The following is a 22,789-nucleotide window of genomic DNA, read 5'->3' on the forward strand; positions in this document are numbered from 1 at the left end:
AAATGAAGAGGATAGGACATATGACAGACAGACAATAAATCACAAGAGAGTTATGATTGTAAAGTATTGGTACAGATTTTATTTTTGATTTATGAATTTTCAGTTGGTTTCTGATGTCCATTTTCCGATTGCAAGCATCCCATCCCAACTCCCCCCTTTCTCAAACCAACAAAATAGTTCACTTATTGATTTTCATAAATATGATTGTTCCAATAGCCAGACCTACAAAAAAACTTCTCACAATGCTTAAACAATGCTTCACAAAAACTGTACATAAGAAAATTACTATACAACAAATTCACATATAAAGTCCTAAGACACACAGGCTGGGAATATGCATGAAAAGCTGCCAAATTAAGATGTTTCGGTTCCAATCCAGTACAAAAAAGGACAAACATACACTTGTGTTATGACGGAGACAATGTCAATATTTCTGCAGCCTTATCAAACTTCACAGAAAGTATATAATGGGATGTTCAGATTCAGCATGTCTTTTATTAACACTGACCACAGAATCTTGCCAGTGCCACAGAATGCAGATTTGTCTTTGATAAATAAAAATGTATCCATCATTTTTGATTAATGTACATAAAGTCAAAGTCAGCAAGCCTCATCCTCGTTACCTAGCCATCATCTTTTTAAATATAAAATAGTGCATGACATTATCCTGTGATCAATGTTACGTTTTGTGTAAATACTACCAAGGAGGCGATTTCAATACTATTCCACAGAAAACACCAAAGCACGTTCCCCACCGCTTCAGTAAAGTGGGAGATGTCAAAGGTCGCTATGCTATGCACTCATTTGCCAATGGAGGAGGATTGCCATGTTTCTGCCCATGCTCCTGCTCCAGAGACCTAAGCTATTTCATCAGAAAGTCTATGGCCAACATCAGCGAAATTGCCTCTGTGCGTGACTCCACAGAAGAGCAAGGCAGACAGAGCTATGCACTCCTGTGCTGCTGAGCTGGGCTGGGCTGAGCCGCTGATCTCCTGGGTCCAACAGGCTCTGGAGCGCACGGAACAGCCTGACAGGAAGGAAGGTTTACAGAGGCGCTACTTGAGAATTTGCCTTTTTAGAGAAGAAAGTAACTTAGCTGCCTTGAAATGTTGAAGTACCACACAAGTCAAACTGTTTACCAGTGCTGACTATGATACAAGCTCTTAAGACCCCAAAATGAAAAAAACTATATACACTGATGATACTTAAATAAGGCAGATATATAATGTTATATGAATGCACAGCACATGTAATCCTCAGACCTCCACTCTTAGGTGAACCGCATTAGGCGTCAGCACTTTGGTTATGGGCCTTTCTCTACTGATGAAGCCTGCAGTCGTCTACAAGATCTATTTGCCCAAGAGAAGTCATCCTTAGTGATATTACAATCCAATTAGATCATAGCTACATGCTGCAATACACAGACAAACTAACCCTCTCAGCCAGAAAAGAACAGAAACAATACAGATAAATAAAAACTCATGACTGAACAGAGTTGTATCGGTTGTGGGGGGAGCTAACTAACCGGCAAAATTAAACAAATCTCCACAGTTTGGGTCCATGGTTCGGAACACATTTAGTAAGTGAGCTCATCACAGAGTTTAGAATGTGACTAACCCCAGCGTCTGCCCCACGAAGGCGTCCGCACGAACAGAACCTCATCAGCACAACTCGCTGGACTGAATGAAAACAAACAGGACTGAGCACATCACCAGCGCGGGCTTCACAAACACACAGTGCTTCCGCACAAGCGGTTAAAAGCAAATGGCCGACGTTGGCACACACAAAGCTAATGCACTGGTGCCCAGTCTGAGGACCGCTTTGAACCAACCTCCCTTTCTGCCCATTTGGTTCGTCACCAAACAGCAATGTTTTAACCTCACACAGTAAAAATATGCACAGTGTCAAATGCATAAGGCTAGCACCGTGGTGCTAGCAGCACTTCAGCTTCAGTGTAAAAAAAAAGCTATACAAACAGATCAAATAATATGAAAGGATGCCACCTAGGCTGTATGAAGCTTCTAATTTCCTACATGTCATAACACCATACCGTGCTTATGGCTCTACAAGTCTTTTCAGTCAAGGAAGTGGAGATAATGTGTTTTAAGAATCTGTACACTGTGAGGAGAGATTCATCTTTGAAGAGCTTTTGCTACAGGGGTACGGTTTTCAAATCCTTTTCGTTATTTGGTAAATGTACCTACATGATCATTTGATGCACATTCAATTCCAGTCAGATTTCTTTTCTGAAACTGAAGAGGAAATTGCCATCTTTTTTGTTTGTTTGTTTGACAAACAAATATGTCTCCAATATGTCCTCACATCCTTCTAGAGGGTGCTGTGGTGATATGGTCAATCAATCAATCAATCAATCAATCAATCAATCAAATCTATGATTTAGATATCGCTGCATCTGCAATCATATCTATGATCTAGCTGCTAGATAGATAATGCTTCAGCTGCAAGAGGCTTCTCGGGATGCAAAAGTCAAAAGACAAAGCATCCTGGTTTATATATACATGTATATATGTATATATATAAAACCAGGATGCTTTGTCTGGTCATGAGAATTTGACATATATAAAATGGATGATAGATGAATATCAAATTACAAAAACTGTTCATCTTGAACAGATCACCTGCTACATTACCATAATGTAATTCCAGCACGTGTGGGGTGGGGTGGGGTGGAGGGGGGGAGGGGTAACACCCTGTGCATATACTCTCCATAGTCCCTACGAGCAAAATATTACAAGCGAAGCATCTACCAAGAGTTCCTAAGAGTGGCCAAAGGGAAGCGCGGGCAGATTCATAGCAGTGAAGTGTACCCGCCATCGGATACACACTTGGCCCATATGTACAGAAGCCATAGCAGTGAAGTGTACCCGCCATCGGATACACACTTGGCCCATATGTACAGACGCCCATACTGACCCAGAGCACTTCACAACAGACGAGTGCTGGTTTGAGGCCCACTGCTGGCCCAGTCCCTTGCCACCTCCGCAGTGTTCCGACCCACAGAGTCTCATTCATCAAGCGAACGCGTCTAATTCTCCTCGCCCCAAAACACGTCTACATGCCTTTATGTCTCACAGGAGAAAAAAAATTCTTTTTTTAAAATAAAAAAAAAAGGCCATGATCTTTAGAGTAAGGAGCTGAGATGTGTAGCCACCGTGCCAACGGCCGATTCCAACCATGTCTGGGAAGGACAAGGGGCTGACTAAATAGGTCCTTAAATAGGAATTAAGGCTGCAACATGCTGTGTGTCTCAAGAATTCCTTGTGTGTGAGTGTGTGCTCGTTAATGCAGTGCTATGCTAGCTGAGGCCATTTCCCTTTAGCCGAGGCAGTCCCCAGCACAGCGTTCACTCAGCCTGTTGTGCTTGGTTGTTGGCTGAGGGGACACCCATCTTAAGGCTCCCTATAGACAACACTCGCCTGTTACAATCTTAAAAAATAGAAAACAACAAAAAAACAAAACGCTCTGATTAGCAAACATTTTAGCATTTGGTGGTAAAGCCACCATCCCTTTTTTTTTACATTTGGACCTCTTGATCCGTACTACTGGACACCAGTATAAACACCAGGCAGGAAGCTGCCCGCCCACTTGCTAAGTCAAGTTGAATTGTTATTGTTTTGTTTTAGACGGTCACTGGACACCATGTGTCCAGGCAGATTCACCACCATCTGCCCGCTCACTTGCTAAGTCAAGTTGAATTGTTGTTGTTTTGTTTTAGACGGTCACTGGACACCATGTGTCCAGGCAGATTCACCACCATCTGCCCGCTCACTTGCTGAGTCAAGTCGAATTGTTTTAGACAGTCACTGGACGTCACTGGACGGTCCAGGCATAAGCGCCGGCCGCTCCCTTATCTACGCGGTCCGTTCCCGGGGTGGGGCGGTTGCTGAGTCAAGTTGAATTGTTTTAGACAGTCACTGGACGTCACTGGACGGTCCAGGCACAAGCGCCGGCCACTCCCTTATCTACGCGGTCCGGTGGTCTACGCGGCGCTCTTCTCCCGGTGGTCCTCCTCCAGCATGCTGCTCTGCAGCCGGTGGTAGACGGCGGGGTCTCCGCTCCGCAGCACCTCCATGAAGAGGCCGGTGTGCTCGCGGAGCCGGTCCAGGTCGCCCTGCGCGCGCCGGTTCTGCCGGATCAGCTCCTTGGTGCGCAGCGTGATGTCCAGCAGGCCCGACTTGCTCAGGATGTTGTAGGTGTTGCAGAAGCGCTTGCGCTTGCTGCAGCCGTCCGAGAGGCCGTCCGCCTCCACGTCCACGCCGTCGCTGTTGCCGTCGCTGTTGCCGTCGCTGTTGCCGTCGCTGTTGCCGTCGCTGTTGCCGTCGGCGCCGGGGCTGCTGGGGCGGCTGTGGTTGCTACGGATACTGCTGCAGCTACTGATGCTGCCGCTCTCCGTGGGAGTCTGCAGGCGGGAGATCTCCAAGGTCTTAGAGTCTGTCGGTTTGCGGTTGGCCGCCGGGACCGACACGGACCTGGAGAGGTGAGCGGGGCGCTCTGGGGTGGAGGCGTGAGCGGGGGTGGCGGGGGCGGAGGAGTCCGTGAGGACGGTGTGGGGGAGCGGCGACGCGGGCAGGGAGCTGGGCAGAGAGCTGGGCGTGGAGTAGCCCGACACGCTGCTGCCCTTTCGGTCTCGGCGATGGCGCTCGTGACGGCTGAAGGTCAAACTGCAGCTCTTCATCGAGGACGCGGCAGAGCTGTAGCAAGAGGAAGAGGAAGAGGACGAGGAAGAGGAAGAGGAAGAGCTCGTGCTGCAGCTGCTGCTGCTGCTACTGCGGCTGGGGCTGTCCCCGGGGTGGGGGGCGATCTTCGGGTAGGACTTGAGGATGGGGAGATACTTCTTGTGGCGCCGGCGCTTGGAGGAGGGCTCGGAGGGCACGGAGGTGGGGCGGGCCGAGACCACCGGCTGCAGGAAGACCACCTGCGGCGGCTGCACCATCTCCACCGCCGGGCTGAAGCTCCACGGCTTAAGGGCGGGAGGATTATCTCCAGGCTGGGAACCAAAAGATTATGCAGCTGAGGTGAGAGGGGACAGTTTTTACAAACGCACATCAAGTGTCACACATCCATGCCAAGCAAGTACAGACAATTGAACTTCTCCAAAGGGGTCTAAAGGTCTTAAAAAACCTAATTGTTTTTTTTTCCATGTTGTAAGTCGCTTTGGTTAAAAAGCGTCAGCCAAATGAAATGTAATGTAATGTAATGTAATGTAATGTAAAGGTGTATCTGCATCATGCATTTTGTTTATTAAGAGTTTCTTATGCGTTATGATTTGTTTATTATAGAATATTTTCATTTAACTATTGATTAAATTGACATTGTTGTTTATTATTACTATTACAGATATTGCTACAAACTTTTAATTGTTTACTGTTACATTTAATTATTGTATTGTTGTTGTTGTTTTATTTGTATGTCGGTTGGGACCAAAGCATCTGCTAAATACCCCAACCTTAACTATAGCTAGAACACACACACACACACACACACACACACACACACACCACACACACACACACACACACACACCACACACACACACACACACACGCAAACACACACACACACACACACACACACACACACACACACACACACACACACACACACACACACACACACACACACACACACACACACACACACACACACACACACACACACACACACACACACACACACACACACATCGGCTTGTTTACCTGCTTCAGGAGCACGTTGTTCATGATGATCATGGGGGACAGGTTCGGGGAGAAGCCCCCGACCACAGCCAGCTGTGAGGGCTGAGAGGACGGCCGAGAGGCCACCTTCTCCGCACCCCCTTTCCGAGAACCGTCGTCTGACTCGGACACCTGGTCCATCACGCTGAAATGCTCCGAGCTCGTATCTGTGGGAAACCCAAAAGCAAGAAGCGAGTCACCGCACTGCAGCGTCATGGCACACCACACCACAGCGCCTTCTACAGAAACAACGCGCCCCAGACGAGAAAAGATCAAAGGAGCTCGTCAGGCTCAGGTTCTCTCAAGGTGTCTTCCTGTTCAACTGTAGTCTTCTCCTCACTGGCTGGCTGTACTGTGTGTGTGTGTGTGTGTGTGTGTGTGTGTGTGTGTGTGTGTGTGTGTGTGTGTGTGTGTGTGTGTGTGTGTGTGTGTGTGTGTGTGTGTGTGTGTGTGTGTGTGTGTGTGTGTGTGTGTGTGTGTGTGTGTGTGTGTGTGTGCTGAGCCTGGGCTATTACAAATAAAAATGTATGAATCCAGCGAACTGAAAATAGAAATGATGACTCCAATGGGAGTATACTTCTTCTTGTGTTTCTCCCATTACCCTGATAAGATGTTGAAGTTCTCTCCCTCTCATTCTTTCTCCCACACAAAAGTATGTGACCCAAACTCACAAGAAAGCAGAGAATATCTACGGTAATTTATCCTTAAGTGGCATTTCTTGTGTGGTAATAACTATTAAACTAACTAACTAATACCCATTCTTTAATTGGCCTTAAGGTCTTTTTCTAACTAGATAGTGATCACAGGGATCACACGTGACAGAAATCTTCTGACGTCATTATAACCCTGATACTTACAGTAATGGAATAATTATGAAAATAAATACCTCCCTATATACATACAGTAAAAACATATGGCACATAACACACCATCCCATAATATGACACATCACATCATTATAGCATAACAGAACACCGACATGTTCGCTTTTAATACAACTGGCAGTGAAAAATAAACATTAAGTGGCAACCACAGACCTGAGAATCCGGAGTCTCTCTCGAGTTCTGAGCGGGACGGGTCGGGCCTCTTGGTGTGAGACTTGCCCATTGTGCGTGGCACGTTCTCCTCCTTCCTCTTGGTGTTCATGATTCTGTTACCCTCAGTCGGGGCAGCTCGTTTCAGCACTGGTCACACTCTGCAGTAGGCAGATCTGGGAAGCACATGGTTGACAAGATCAAACTCGTGTTCACAAACTCACCACCACCACCAGAGCTTGCTGCACGATCACCACACCAAGCAAACGCACCCGAAACGGAGTGGCTAAAGCCCATGATTAAGGGCTTTTACAATCAAATGTCACCATCAACCCACACGCCCATACAATATGATGCCATCTTGGATATGTCAGCAGTGGGATTATTTTAAATTAGGCCTTTAAAAAACTGATGCCAAAGTTCCTGCCATAGCTGGCAATGCACAATGGCCTTGTTGTGGAATATAGAGATTAGACACTCGACATTTGAAAGAACAAAATACCACAGCCACTGTTGATAGGCAATGGGCCATAAGAAACTAGGTGGAACTTAAGTCTGCCATACACAGACGTTACCATAACAGAGTCGACGGTAGTAACAAATCTAATCTCATGCCTAAATTTTCCATTGCCTTGCAAATGGTGACCATCATCATATACGTTCATTTCTTTTATCGTTCAAGGTTGACGTGAACAATGTATATCAAAACAAATACATTAGTATAAGTTAAAGGTTACATTCCATTTAAGTTACAGTAACGTTAACATTGTTGACATTGTTGACGTTAGCTCACTAGCTATGCAACTCTAACGTGCCGTGGTCTTATTGTTCAGTACATCTGTACAATTATCCATCGGCAGACAGTTCGACAAATAAATAAATAGCTGGGCAGCCAGACCAGACAAAACATCCAATCAGCTTTGCCTAGTTGCCTTTGCCTAGTTGCCAGCAAAGCTAGCGAGCGAGCTATGCTTGTTTATCTGACTAACTTGGCAAGCCATGCTAATGGCCTAGCACCCATTAGCGTTACCCCTCAACCATCGTTAGCAAATTAAGTTACCCACGATCTGATCAACTCAACATACGTTATGTTATCAAATCAGCCTGAAATCTAGCAAATCCGGAGACAATGCTATTTACCTTCCACCATTCAATTGCGATGTGTGGTAGTGTTGACGATTTGCAAAACAGTGTCGAGGCTAACGTTAGCGATTTTGGAGGCAAAGTTGACAATATCAATAGCAAACACCTAACATGGCAATTCTGCAATAACCTACAACTGACTGGCATGAAATGAAAATGGTCTAAGTTAGTTTATCGTAGTTAAACCCAGCCTTACCTTTCAATTGTCTCTCAAGTTTCAAAATGAAGACAGACTGTTTGCTCCGTGGCGTCAGCTGAGACTGGGTGGCTAGAACTAGTGTAGTGGCTACACGGTGCTGTACACGGGACCAAGGACCACACTCTGTACTCCTGACAGCTGAATCACATGGCAACAGGAATGCTTCAGAAGATCCTCTTCATATCGATTCACACGTGTCTTATCATAGAAACTCGGAGTCAAACACATAAGTAATGATCGTTATTGGAGCTAAAGGTGTTAACTCACCAGATAAACGAGGAATATGCAAACTATTGTAGAATATGTTTGCAGTCTTTGTGCTCCCTCTCACCTTATTTGGAAATACGGGGCGTGCCTAGAAAACTACTATTTCATTGGCGTCACGCTTTGTGATTGGTTAGTCCCGCCCATGTGAGCCGTCATTGGTTAATGAGAAAGACATTAAGCCCTGAAACGTGACTGCACACCAAATGTGTGGCAACATGAGTACACAGTGTTCAACAGTAGACGCGACGCACAGTACAGGTTCTAGATATCAAGACGTAGTACTGCCTGTACACTGTTGCAATTACATAATCGAGCTCACGCCGTATCCCCAGCTCAACCCGGGGGTGACAGGGAACTCCACGTTGTTCCAACTCCACCCTGATGATGTAGGCTACTCAGTGTGTTTGACTAATTGACTAGTTTTGTTTAATACCACACTTCAAATAAGGCATGGTTTTAGGTCTTTAGATATAACATGGCAAATAAATGATAAGTTCACATATACCCAGGATGATTGTATACATTTAATAACACATTAGGACATATTTACAAGTCCATCACTCAACAAGAAACGTCATCAACAACTGAACATACTTTATTTACACAATATTAATTTTCAGACAGGCCAGCCCTCCGCATTGGTGTTATTTCATCCACTCCCCGTAAGCAGACATCCCCTTGGGTCCAACCCACACACAGAGTTTAGTGTTTAGTATGCTGGCAGACGATCTGTCTGCGGGGATAAAGGTATTGTGTGTCCTTGGCTGTAGCCTATAAAGGGATATCTTTCAGCTGCTGTGGTCCACAACAGGTAGCCTAGACACCCACAGAACCTACACCTGTCCGATACAGTTGGCTACTTCTCTTATGTCGCTCAGTCGACACAGGGATGCAGTATGAGGATGGGGTCATAGTCTATCAAATGAGCTGTGAAGTGCATCTGGTTAAGGTGAAATCGGTCCCAAAGGTGTCTGAGAAACTCATTCTGTGTGAATGTTTCAAGTGGCAGGATGATCTAGATGGTAACTGGCTGACTTGTGGCCCATATGTGGCCCATATCTGGCCCCCACCCAGTCAGAGCCTGGAGCTGTTCAATAGAATAATCTGAGATGTTAAGGTGATGATGTCACTGGTGTTCCGGATGCCTGCGTGCACGTGTGCAGATGGACCAGGCGTGCTGTTCATTGAAGTTAGTGTACATATGATGTCATCGTGGGCATGGGGTTGTCACGGTGCCAAGGCCGGCGGCGGTCAGTCCGAGGAAGGAGGAATGCGGGCGCTGCCTCGAGGGAAGCAGAGGTCTAGAGGCTGCGTGGGTGAACACACCTGCCAACAAGAGAAGCATCTTCACTTTCCTCGTAGGAGTAAACAAATCAGCATCACAATAACACTTCCAGGAAGTAATCAGGTAATCAAAACAATTCAATGAGGTTATACACTTTTGAGGCACCAAATATATCCCTCGTTTGAAAAATGTTGGTTTGAAAATGTAAACACAGCCATATAAAAAAAAATGCCACAAACCACATGCTACTTGTTTCAGCAAAGGTTTTTTGAAAACATGAAGGCCGGCCAACCACACGCTGAACTGCCAAGAGACATCCTGGGAGTACATGCAGGTGACCAGAAGGGGGCAGTGCAGCACTTACTTGCCACAGTTTCTCCCCCGTTTCCTGTCTTTTCTCCTCCTGGCTCGTCCGCCAAGCCTGCGTCCACTACATTGAAAAGGGCAACGGTCAGCACAGCACATAAGGGAACAATAAAAACAGTAACAACATGTTCTCATTACCCTCCGATAAACAAGCTGCCCCAACCCACTCACCTCTTGTTGGTCAAATAACTCCTCTTTGGCCTGTTTTTTGGGTAAACACAAAAAAATCAAACTTTACTGATGGCAGAGGGTGCAGGATGAATAATTATCTGTTGTAATAATGATTATGCTATGAATTAGTTTTCAAAATTTCATAATGATTGATATGAATGTTTAATTTAACATAAAGTTGAAGAGAATTTCTAGTGTTTGCTTTGCACGGGTAACACCAGAGAGGGTTAAAGTGGAGCAATGAAGGAACACTAAAGAGGAGAGTTTTAAGAAGAATAGCCAAGTTGAGCTTTAAAAAGTACGATTGAGTTCTAAAGATAACAATTGAGTTCTAGAGACAACAGTTGATGTGAGAACTAGAACTGTTCTGTGTCCGTCCCAGATCCACGGCAGCAGGTCCTACCTGCATTCACAGGTGTCGTGCTCCATGAAGCTCAGCTCCACGTAGCTCCTGGTCTTCTCCGAGGGAGTTATCCGCAGGAGCTACAGGGCAAAGGGACAAACACACATCAGGCCACAGGACACCGTCATGAGGCAAAGGGACAAACACACATCAGGCCACAGGACACCGTCATGAGGCAAAGGGGCAAACACACATCAGGCAACAGGACACCGTCATGAGGCAAAGGGGCAAACACAAGGCAACAGGACACAGTCATGAAGCAAAGGGGCAAACACAAGGCAACAGGACATCACGAGGCAAAGGGGCAAACACAGGGCAACAGGATACCATCATGAGGCAAAGGGGCAAACACAAGGCAACAGGACACCATCATGAGGCAAAGGGGCAAACACACATCAGGCCACAGGACACAGTTATGAGGCAAAGGGGCAAACGCAAGGCAACAGGACACCGTCATGAGGCAAAGGGGCAAACACACATCAGGCCACAGGACACCATCATGAGGCAAAGGGACAAACACACATCAGGCAACAGGACACAGTTATGAGGCAAAGGGGCAAACGCAAGGCAACAGGACACCATCATGAGGCAAAGGGGCAAACACAAGGCAACAGGACACCATCATGAGGCAAAGGGGCAAACGCAAGGCAACAGGACACATATGGTTATGGTTATGGTTATGGTTATGGTTATGGCTATGGCTATGGCTATGGCTATGGCTATGGCTATGGTTATGGTTATGGCTATGGTTATGGTTATGGTTATGCTATGGCAGACGCCTTTGTCCAAAGTGAGCCAGATAAGCCAAAGGAGCGAGCATAAGGCAGATATAGGGGCTATGGTTACAGGTAGCGCTTAGCTAGGGGCTATGGTTACAGGTAGCGCTTATGGTGCATACAATGAATTCAAATGTGCATAAACAACTATAAACAACATTAATAATATTGATAATGATTAACAAATTCATAAAACTTTTTATTTGTATATCGCCTTTCTCAAACCCAAGGACGCTTTAAAATGATGCACATTGATCTTAAGGCCAATCAAGAGGAATAAACAGAGGATATTCTATGTAATATTCATTTAGCATTTATTATGTCTGAGAAATATAGATGTGTTATATCATGACATGCCAAATAGACAATGCTTGATCTAAAGCTGTAGAATATGAGTCAATGAGCTAAACGTCTGTTGAATCCACCAGAGTTGACGTGAGCGATGAGCAAATACATTAAGAGACGTTAGAGATTAACCTCTGTAGCCAAGCAGCAGCAAACTGTGGAAAAATTTGGTTGGAACCATCCCAGAATCAGCTGCCATGGGTAGTCATAGCGACAGCCTCAATTACCTGCATGGTGACGTTATGGGTGAGAGTGGGGTAGCACTCCAGGTTCTCGTCGCTACAGCAACCCGAGCAGCGACTCAGGAGAACGCAGCCGGGGCTGAAGACGTACTCGACCACGCCAGGGTACTCCTGCGCCACCTCCACCATGCGCTCCAGCGCTCGGCACAGGCTCCGCCCCCACACCTCGTGGAACAGCAGCGGCGCCATCACTGCACAGGGACACACGGGTGGAGAGGGAGGGAACTCCATCAGCCAAACAGCAGAGCAGCAGGACACGAGATACACACTTCACCTACACATTACCCTGCACCTTACCCTCTGCACATTACCCTGCACATTACCCTCTTCACATTACCCTCTTATTACCCTCTGCACCTTACCCTGCACATTACCCTGCACATTACCCTCTGCACATTACCCTGCACATTACCCTCTTCACATTACCCTCTCATTACCCTCTGCACCTTACCCTGCACATTACCCTCTTCACCTTACCCTCTCATTACCCTCTGCACCTTACCCTGCACATTACCCTCTTCACCTTACCCTGCACATTACCCTGCACATTACCCTCTTCACATTACCCTCTTATTACCCTCTGCACCTTACCCTGCACCTTACCCTCTGCACATTACCCTGCACATTACCCTCTTCACCTTATCCTGCACATTACCCTCTTATTACCCTCTGCACATTACCCTCTTATTACCCTCATATTACCCTCACACCCTCTTCATATTACCCTGCACATTAGCCTCTGCACATTACCATCTTCCAAAGAGCTATCTAACATGGTAATGCTTTGCGATTCTCGCGAGATGTCTTCAGGTCGACCTTCTTGAAGTTGCATTACTGGTTCTCTCGGTAGCAATCAGCTGCGGCTATACACTACGGCTATGCACTACTATCCTCTACGGCTACGCTCTATGGCTATGCTAGGTGAACGATTCCCTATTGCAAGTTAATTTACCATCAAAGTTGTTTCAAAGAGGTTATATTGAGATGCAAATCTTGCATAGTGTAAATTTAAGCTAAAATTGTGCTTCTCACATTAAAAGGCCTCCATAGCCTGGCTCCCCTCTTCCTCAGACACCTCCTGACTCTGGGCTGTCCATCCCAGTCTTCCAGTAGTGACCTACTTACTGACCACACACTTCACACTACACACTTCTACTCTACTTCACACACTACACTAGACTCTCTACATGGGAACACAGGCCTGTCAATGCCATGGCTCCCAAACTCTGGAATTCTCTTCTTCCTCAATCTCTCTCTGACTACTCTTCTATCTATATTTGCTGATTTAAAGACTTTTCTGTCTTTATTTAATACTGATTTAAATCATCTTTCTCTATTCAATACTGATTTAAAAACTTTTTCTATTCAATACTGATTTAAGACTTTTCTTTTCCTTCATAATTTCTCTTTCTCATTTCTCTGCTGCGTTGAGTGCTAATTTCTGGCTCTGTTTCAGGGTCTAGGCAAAGATGAATGATACAATAATGAATAAGACTGAATTCAACATTGAATCTACTATGCTTGCTTGGATGGTGCCTCTGTTGTAAGGCAGTGAGGATAACAAAGCCTGTTACAGATTATGAAAAAATTGCATATTGTGTTAATGATTAGCTAAATTAATATCTAATCAAAGATCCTTGATTACTGCTCCAACCCTCTCTGACTCAGTCCTGTTGAATATAAAAAGTCTGACAAACTGCAGATTATATGCTGAAATTATTATTCTAGTAACAGTCATTATTATTACCGCCGCCAAGGAGGTTATGCTTTCATCGGGTTTGCTTGTTTGTCTGTCTGTCTGTCTGTCTGTTTATTTGTCTGTTTCTTCGCAAGATAACTCAAAAAGTTATGGATGGATTTCAATGAAATTTTCAGGGAAGGTCTGAAACGACCCAAGGAAGAAACGGGAGTGATCCATATCACCGTCTGGATCAGGAGGTGGTTATGTTTCCGCTTGGTGGAGGTCTGTGCTCTCTGAGTGTTTTTCTAGTTTACTGTCATTGTGTAACTTTGCCATTGGTTGTAGCTGTATGAGACACATGCAAGTGTGAAATATATGGATGCAGTTCGGTTCACACGCGCTTATCACCCACCTTTACTCTGGGCTTTGCTGAGGGAGGTAGAGGCCTGAAAGACAAGAGAAGGAAATCAACGTACGTGTCACTGGTCACTCAACTCAAGGGCTCATGAAGGTCACAGCACACAGCTGACAGCTTTTTGAGACAAAATGGAGCCAATAACAGCCCAGAGGTCACTAATGCATAATATTCATGTCAAGAGATTAGGAGAGGAAGGACCCCTCCGTCAGTCCCCTGCTTCCTGTCTCATACACACACTCATGTGTTGGCATCCAGGGCACACTCACTCATACCCTCGAGGGCTGGCGATCATGCACCACAAGACTACACACGACTGCCCCCTAGTGGTGGACACTGACCACCTAAATTCAGGCACACACCTGAATTCCCGCCCCCTGCGCGCGCACACACACACACACACACACACACACACACACACACACACACACATGCCTCCCCCCAGCCCTCACCCCTCAAGTGTTTGCATTCCTCGTTCTAAATGAGCAAAGGAAGACCGCTATGCTCACAGTGAGCTAAGGCCATGGCATGACCGCTACGCACTGCATCTTGAGATCTTTGAGATCTTGACAGATTTTGTTTCAGGGCAAGATTTAGATAAACTTCTTCATGCCTTCATACTGTATCTTGCAGGGTTGACTAGTGCAATGCTCTCCTGAATGGCCTCCCCAGATTCCTTCTCTCTACTAGCTGAGCTGAAACTGAAATGCCTGTCTCTGTTTTTGTCGATGAAACATCCTCCTTCCACTCCCATAGGGTTCAGCGCATCATCATTTTAGGGTCCGGCTGTGTGCACCTGGTCGCCTACTTTTGCCTCGCATGAGAGTTGGCATGTGCAGGGAAGAAGGTCAAAGGTCAAACACACCCAGGAGCAGTGTCAAGGCCGGACATGGATTCAATTCAATTCAATTCAATTCAATTCAATTCAATTCAATTCAATTCAATTCAATTCAATTCAATTCAATTCAATTCAATTCAATTCGATTCAATTCAATTCGATTCAGTTCAGTTCAGTTCAGTTCAGCTACGTTAAGTTAAGTTAAGTTAAGTTAAGTTAAGTTAAGTTAAGTTAAGTTAAGTTAAGTTAAGTTAAGTTCAGTTCAGTTCAGTTCAGTTCAGTTCAGTTCAGTTCAGTTCAGTTCAGTTCAGTTCAGTTCAGTTCAATTCAATTCAATTCAATTCAATTCAAATCCATTCCATTTTATTTCCATAATGGCATATGAACATGTCTCCAGGCCCCTCGCAGGGCATAGCTAGAACTTAATCCCTTTAGTGCGAGCATTATGGCAACTGGAGCGGACTAGGCTTAATCCACATTCTGGAAACTGGAGCAAGGAATCAGACTCGGCTTTATTTGCATCCTGGAAACTGCAACTGGCTCCCACAGTTTAGACTGATTTTTTTGTTCCTAATACCTGATCCTTTTTCATACCCTAGAGGGCCCTGGTCCTTTCGTATGCCCTGGAGGTCAGATGAATGCCCTGCTTTGATGAGCAGTTGTGATACTTGAATCTTGTTTTGGTTTGGTTATCAGTCTGATCGTGTCAGCACTCCTAGCCCTGCTCTGGTCAGCAGGCCGCTGCATTGTAGTCCCAGTGTATTATTAGGTGGTTTGCGGTAAGACAACACAGCAAGCGCATGGCTGCCAGAAGTCCTCAGCACGAGCTAGTCTGCACGTAACTGCCCTTACCTAAAGCATTCCTTCTCTCGCATTCTTTTTTCCAGGGCATTTTTTTTCAGGACAGGACAAAAAAATCTGGGGTCTGTCACCATGGTGACGGTTGCCAGCCACTGAGTGGCCTGCTGAGCAGAGCATAAAAAGACACGACAGGAAATGTTTATCTTTGTGTGTGTGTGTGTGTATGTGTGTGCGTGACAGCTTACTCTGACTCCGAGGTAAAAGGGGCATCGTTTCGGATGTACAGTATACACGCATGTATACACACAGTTTCTGACCTGGTGGGTCTCTCTCTCTCTCTCTCTCTCTCTCTCTCTCTCTCTCTCTCTCTCCTCTCTCTCTCTGCCCATGCACAACGGGGGCAGTGAGGGGGCAGTGAGGGGGCAGTCCTGCGGTAGCGGCGCTGTATAGCCCACTGCCCTGCATCAGTGTGCTGTGGCTCTGGGCTGCCCGCGCGGACGCCTGTCTCTGGGCAGCGGCGCTTGACCCGCGCTGGCAGGGTCGCTGGTTCCGTCCGCGGGCGCCGGCTGGACTCCTGCCCACGGGGCGGCCGGGGCCACCGAGGGCACTAATGACACGATTGGAGGGGCCGGAGGATACGGGCGGGCAAACGGGCCGAGCGGAACCAAGTGGGCCGGACACACACACACACACACACACACACACACACACACTGAGCACTGAGCACTGAGCAGAGGGGCAGGGAATACAGGCTCCGATGCACACACAGAGAGGAGTGTGTGTGTGTAGGGGGCGTAGTTAGGGGGTGGGGGGGGGGGGGGGGGTTGGGGGCTCCAATGCACTCATGGAGAAGAGGGAGAGGTGGGGGGCGTTCTGCAGGGCCCAGTGGAACGTGTAGGAGAGCACATAGACAATTACGAGGGCCGAGACAGGCAGGGGCTCGGGGCCATTGATGTGGGGGGGGGCTGGGGGCTAGTTTGGCTCGGTTGGGGGGGGGGGGGGGGTGACTCAGTGTGTTGATGTGTGGAAACTGGGGCTCATGTCGGTAGGACCAGGAGAGGATAGCTGTGTGAGGCTGGGCTCAGGAAAAGCTGGGGAGCTCTGAAAAGGCGAGACCTGAGGAAGACTACAGACAGTATCCCCCTGTGGATCAGTCACCATGCTGTACTGAGGAAGACTACAGTGTGGATCAGTCACCATGCTGTACTGAGGAAGACTACAGTATCCCATCAGTCACCATGCTGTACTGAGGAAGACTACAGTATCCCACCAGTCACCATGCTGTACTGAGGAAGACTACAGTGTGGATCAGTCACCATGCTGTACTGAGGAAGACTACAGTGTGGATCAGTCACCATACTACACTGAGGAAGACTACAGTACCCCATCAGTCACCATGCTGTACTGAGGAAGACTACAGTGTGGATCAGTCACCATGCTGTACTGAGGAAGACTACAGTATCCCATCAGTCACCATGCTGCACTGAGGAAGACTACAGTGTGGATCAGTCACCATGCTGTACTGAGGAAGACTACAGTGTGGATCAGTCACCATGCTGTACTGAGGAAGACTACAGTACCCCATCAGTCACCATGCTGCACTGAGGAAGACTACAGTATCCCCCTGTGGACTGTGCTGAGGAAGACTACAGTACCCCATCAGTCACCATGATGTACTGAGGAAGACTACAGTATCCCATCAGTCACCATGCTGCACTGAGGAAGACTACAGTATCCCCCTGTGGACTGTGCTGAGGAAGACTACAGTACCCCATCAGTCACCATGCTGCACTGTTGCAGTCATGCTCCTCTGAGTGACCACTGACCAACACCAACACAGCAGCTGGACTGGACAGTGCAAGGCACAGACTGAGGAATTAATTATTTAAGAGAATTAAAAAGCCTTCAGCAGAGACACTCAAAGTGGGGACAGACCAGTACAGAGGCTATTCATTTATCTCAAGGACATACGACAGGCCATATAGACTTATAATGCATTAGAAAGAATACTTTCTCTACCAGTGGTGTCCCATATACAAATCTCTCTCTCTCTATGTCTTCATGCATATTCCTATGTGAGTCTCTCTCTCTCTCTCTCTCTCTCTCTCTCTCTCTTCTTTCTGTCTCTTTTTCTCCGTCCATATTCTCACTCTTCTACCATATTCTCATTGTAACTCTCTTTCTCTGGCTTCTCTCTCTCTTCTCTCTCTCTCTTTCTCTCTCTCTGTCCATATTCTCCCTCCTCCACCATATTCTCATAGTAACTCTCTCTCTCTCTCACTCTGTGGAGTGGAGTCACACATCAGAGCACTGCTGCTGGCCATAAAGTGTCCAGGCGTGTGATAACTCTGACAAACCTCAGGCCTGATGACCGGCTACGTGAGGACAGACTCATAAACTAGGCTGACCAGAGAGGCCTCTCCCTCCCGCACAGTGTGGGTTTGGGCAGAGAGGGTTAAAGCGGAGCGAGAGGCGCAAGCGTTCAAACATTTCCGTGTTCTGTTTTCTGACAGAGATCGATGACGACTTTGCGTCATGCCTCTTTAAGCAGACAGAAACTGTTTGAATTTTGCTTCCATTGAGATGCATTATGTTGCTCTATCTGGTCAGTAATGAAGGATCTTTGGTTGGGGTAGGCCTTCCCCGCTCACACGGTGTGGGTTTCCGTGGGCCACATCTGGGCTTGTTCCAGGGCTCTGATAAATCTCATGGTTTGGGCTTTAATGGGTCTGTTCGGCGAGGGCCACAAACGAGGACATAAAACACCCCCGCTGCTGGAGAGCCGTCTGGAGGCAGTTAGGTGGGGGCAGTTAGGTGGGGGCAGTTAGGTGGAGGCAGTTAGGTGGAGGCAGTTAGGTGGAGGCAGTTAGGTGGGGGCAGTTAGGTGGGGGCAGTTAGGTGGAGGCAGTTAGGTGGAGGGGAAATGTCACGTCCCAGGGAGCAGCTGGAGCGCGCTGGTTCTGAAGCAGCGCTGGGGTGTTGTGTTCCAGACACCAGCGGGACCAGAGGACAGTGGTGGACGCTGGCGCCGGTCCTGTGGTCAGTGAGCACCGCCGGATCTGTTCCAGAATTAGCTGCTATCTGGGGGCGGGGTCAAGGGAGGATGGAGGCAGAGCTGATGGAGCGGCCTACTACACCACCCTACAGAGCAGCCTACTACACCACCCTACAGAGCAGGCTACTACACCACCCTACAGAGCAGGCTACTACACCACCCTACAGAGCAGCCTACTACACCACCCTACAGAGCAGGCTACTACACCACCCTACAGAGCAGGCTACTACACCACCCTACAGAGCAGCCTACTACACCACCCTACAGAGCAGGCTACTACACCACCCTACAGAGCAGGCTACTACACCACCATACAGCCTCCTACACCACCCTACAGAGCAGGCTACTACACCACCCTACAGCCTACTACACCACCCTACAGAGCAGGCTACTACACCACCCTACAGCCTACTACACCACCCTACAGAGCAGCCTACTACACCACCCTACAGCCTACTACACCACCCTACAGAGCAGCCTACTACACCACCATACAGCCTTCTACACCACCCTACAGAGCAGGCTACTACACCACCATACAGCCTTCTACACCACCCTACAGAGCAGCCTACTACACCACCATACAGCCTCCTACACCACCCTACAGAGCAGCCTACTATACCACCATACAGCCTCCTACACCACCCTACAGAGCAGGCTACTACACCACCCTACAGCCTACTACACCACCCTACAGAGCAGGCTACTACACCACCCTACAGCCTACTACACCACCCTACAGAGCAGCCTACTACACCACCCTACAGAGCAGACTACTACACCACCATACAGCCTTCTACACCACCCTACAGAGCAGCCTTCTACACCACCCTACAGAGCAGGCTACTACACCACCCTACAGAGCACTCTACTACACCACCACAACCTACTACACCACCCTACAGTGCAGCCTACTACATCATACAACCTATTACACCACCCTACTACACCACCCTACTGATCACTCTACTACACCACCACAACCTACTACACCACCCTACAGCCTACTACACCACCCTACAGAGCAGCCTACTACACCAGCCTACAGAGCAGCCTACTACACCATACAACCTACTACACCACCATACAACTTACCAAACCACCATTCAACCTACTACACCACCCTACAGCCTACTACACCACCCTACAGAGCAGCCTACTACACCAACACACATACACACACGTGCCGTGAGCACATACATAGACATGCACATGCACACATACAGAACAAGCACACACTACCAAAGACTTCTTTCACTTCAGAGTTCAACTAGTGTTCAACTTCTTTTGCTCATTGTGATCTGAAGATTTACAGCTGGCAACTCTTTGTTTTGTTATTGCTACTCCCTCCACTCCACTCATACAGTAGGCATGACTGCAACCTCCACTCATACAGTAGGCACGACTGCAACCTCCCCTCCACTAGCATATAGGCCTACAGTTGGCATGATCTTCACAGGACATTGGTTTGCATTCCAACTAAATGAGGAAGCATTAGCCCAATATGTTTTTTATTTTCATGAGCTTGAAAAATGATATACGGGGTGGGTTGGGGTTTGAAATAGCTGGCAGAGAGAGAGAGAGTGCTTGCTGCCTGTCACAGAGAGACATCATTGTTTTACCAACAGCTGGTGTGAAAGCAAAGGTCATTGTTTTTCTGAGAAAATTGACCATGTCTACATTATATTATATGGCAATGTGATATTACTCGATAATACTCTGGTATAACACAGATAAAGAGATCCCCTTGCGTCATGCTGTGCCAATAAAAACATCATTTACAGCCTCACCTACGGGGGTAACAGTAGCCTGAACATTACGCACAATTAAGATCAACCGACAGAAGGCAAAACCCCAATAATCATCATCTGTTGAAATAAACATCGCTGCTTGAACTATTGCTATCTCTTATATTTAAATAAGGGGCAATGAATAGCCTACCGCAACTCTACACAACACCAACTGCTGCAGGCACCCTGCCCCATTTGCATAAGCGCAGTTCCATTCTTTTGACAGATCTATGCTACTGGGAAGTTTTTCTTTTGAACTTCGGGAAAGGCTACTCCAGAGCTTCCATTATTCACGCCCCACCGACAGACACAAAAACATTGAGGGTTCCACATACCTGGACAGGTGAGAAGTTGAACAGCAGAGTCGCGAAGATCTGAGAGATGCCGAGGAAACTTTTCATTTCGAGCGTGTATCATTCAACAGGGGACGGCGAATGTCGACTGCCCCTTGAGAAACGGAGCGAATTCCCTTTAGGACTCGGGGCGGAGAGAGAGACCAGTCAGCATCGCCAGGCGTGTTTCACGGGAGAGAAGAGATGGTTGGTTACGCGTCCTCCCTTAATAAACTAATCCCAACCGGATATTCACGTGAATTAGGCTACTTGCTTTTTCAGCAGCCGATGCTCTTATAAATGAATGAAAAGAAAACAAGGCTGTATGAAACTTAATAAAAGTTACAGTGTATAGGCTAAGCCTTTAGTCTTTCATCAGGTCACCTTACTGCCAGCGTAATGTGATATTTGATAGTTATTAAACAGAAATGATTGCTCTGCTCCGTAGACACAGCTTCTTTGATGGGCGCACCTCCGTTTCCCCCGTAATCTCCGCTGGTGCCCTCTAGCCTACTTTCCTAGAATGTGTCCAGACAGCGGTGATGGAGATGTCTTGGCCGCGGCGGACGTGTCAAGTAGGCTCCTCTGTGAAGCGCAGTCTGGCTGCTTCTCAAATGTACCCATGCAGGATCAAACCTAAATACATGTCCGTGACGTCATGCCAAACAGGATGGAAAGTCACTAGGTCAGACTCTCTATCACTTAATGGCTTTCTCTCTTTCTCACCCACTCTGTTCCACATCGAGACGATCTTTTGCGCAAGTCAGTAGGATAACTTTAGGGATTGTTAGCACCTATAAATTAAGAGTAAAAATCACCCCTCCGGACGTTTGGCACCTTTTTTTGCCAGTTTGTTCATTAGTTTAGAGGCCAGAAAAGGTCTTGCTATGGAGTGCCCAGTCCTCTTTCCAAATGAGTTACGAGATTCCCCCTTTTAAAATACCGCTCAGGACTCATCAATCTTCCAACCACCCATGTCTTTAGTGCTCCCTCTGATCCCTCGGTTAATTGATGGCCGCCTCCGTGTAGGCCGCACACACAAACAGAGATTATCTGTTCCCGGTGACCAGGCACTGTGTCAGGACTGAGCGCTGGAATGAGAGGGGAGTCTGATCCTCCGTGGCATTCTGCTCATAGTTGCCGAGGAGACGCGATAAGACTGCGCGCTGGAGGGAGATGGGGTGCACTTCGGATACCTCGATGAAATGTAAACAAACGTACACGAGCCACAGAGGTCCTGAGCCAAGCAAAGAGATAAGGAGGCGGCAGACTGGGCAACGATACGGTAGCAACTAACAGTCGGCTTTTAAGCCAGGATGAAATGCGGTGCTGTCTCTTGTATTAAATAAATCCTCTTCTTTATCACATATGCACTTGTGTGTGTGTGTGTGTATGTGTGTGTGTGTGTGTGTGTGTGTGTGTGTGTGCACTGCAGTGTCCCAACCTGCTAATGGTACCATCCTTCTACATCACCAAGTTAATGAAGTTGACCCATCTGCTTAGGATGTGATTACTCCAGCAGCAGATAAGAGAAACAGATCACCCCCCTATAATATCATTTAGCCACTTATCGTAAAGCTGCTTAATGTGTTAAAGGCCCCGTGGAGTACTCACTCTCTCCTCTTCATCCATCACTCTCTACACACACACTCACAGAGAGAGAGAGAGAGAGACACACACACACACACACACACACACGCACACACACAGAGAGTGAGAGAGGGACACAAACACACACTCACAGAGAGAGAGACACAGACACAGACACACACACACTCACAGAGAGAGAGAGAGAGAGAGAGAGAGAGAGAGACACACACACACACTCACAGAGAGAGAGACACACACAGAGAGAGAGAGAGGTGGAGAATGAGACAGAATGGGTTGTAGCCTATTCAGAACCGAAGTAAA

General features: G+C 47.2%; 2 protein-coding genes across 2 annotated transcripts; both read right to left on the reverse strand.

Moving 5' to 3' along the window:
• Nucleotides 1-65: 65 nt before the first annotated feature.
• On the reverse strand, nucleotides 66-8,430 carry LOC134097947 (CLOCK-interacting pacemaker-like). The gene is made up of 4 exons (XM_062550903.1): nucleotides 8,109-8,430; nucleotides 6,773-6,945; nucleotides 5,718-5,902; nucleotides 66-5,008 (listed from the first exon to the last, which is right to left on the reverse strand). Exons 2-4 carry the CDS (start codon nucleotides 6,879-6,881, stop codon nucleotides 4,001-4,003), a joined length of 1,302 nt encoding a protein of 433 aa, XP_062406887.1. The 5' UTR covers nucleotides 6,882-6,945; nucleotides 8,109-8,430; the 3' UTR covers nucleotides 66-4,000.
• Nucleotides 8,431-8,897: 467 nt separating this feature from the next.
• Nucleotides 8,898-21,495, reverse strand: pgfb (placental growth factor b). Its single transcript, XM_062550857.1, has 7 exons — nucleotides 20,882-21,495; nucleotides 14,060-14,093; nucleotides 11,952-12,157; nucleotides 10,604-10,683; nucleotides 10,201-10,230; nucleotides 10,028-10,093; nucleotides 8,898-9,704 (listed from the first exon to the last, which is right to left on the reverse strand). The coding sequence occupies exons 1-7, from the start codon at nucleotides 20,945-20,947 to the stop codon at nucleotides 9,680-9,682; spliced, it is 507 nt and encodes a 168-aa protein (XP_062406841.1). The 5' UTR covers nucleotides 20,948-21,495; the 3' UTR covers nucleotides 8,898-9,679.
• Nucleotides 21,496-22,789: the final 1,294 nt, after the last annotated feature.

Source organism: Sardina pilchardus, chromosome 12 (genome assembly GCF_963854185.1).
Source record: "Sardina pilchardus chromosome 12, fSarPil1.1, whole genome shotgun sequence".
In the NCBI taxonomy this organism is placed as follows: Eukaryota; Metazoa; Chordata; class Actinopteri; order Clupeiformes; family Clupeidae; genus Sardina; species Sardina pilchardus.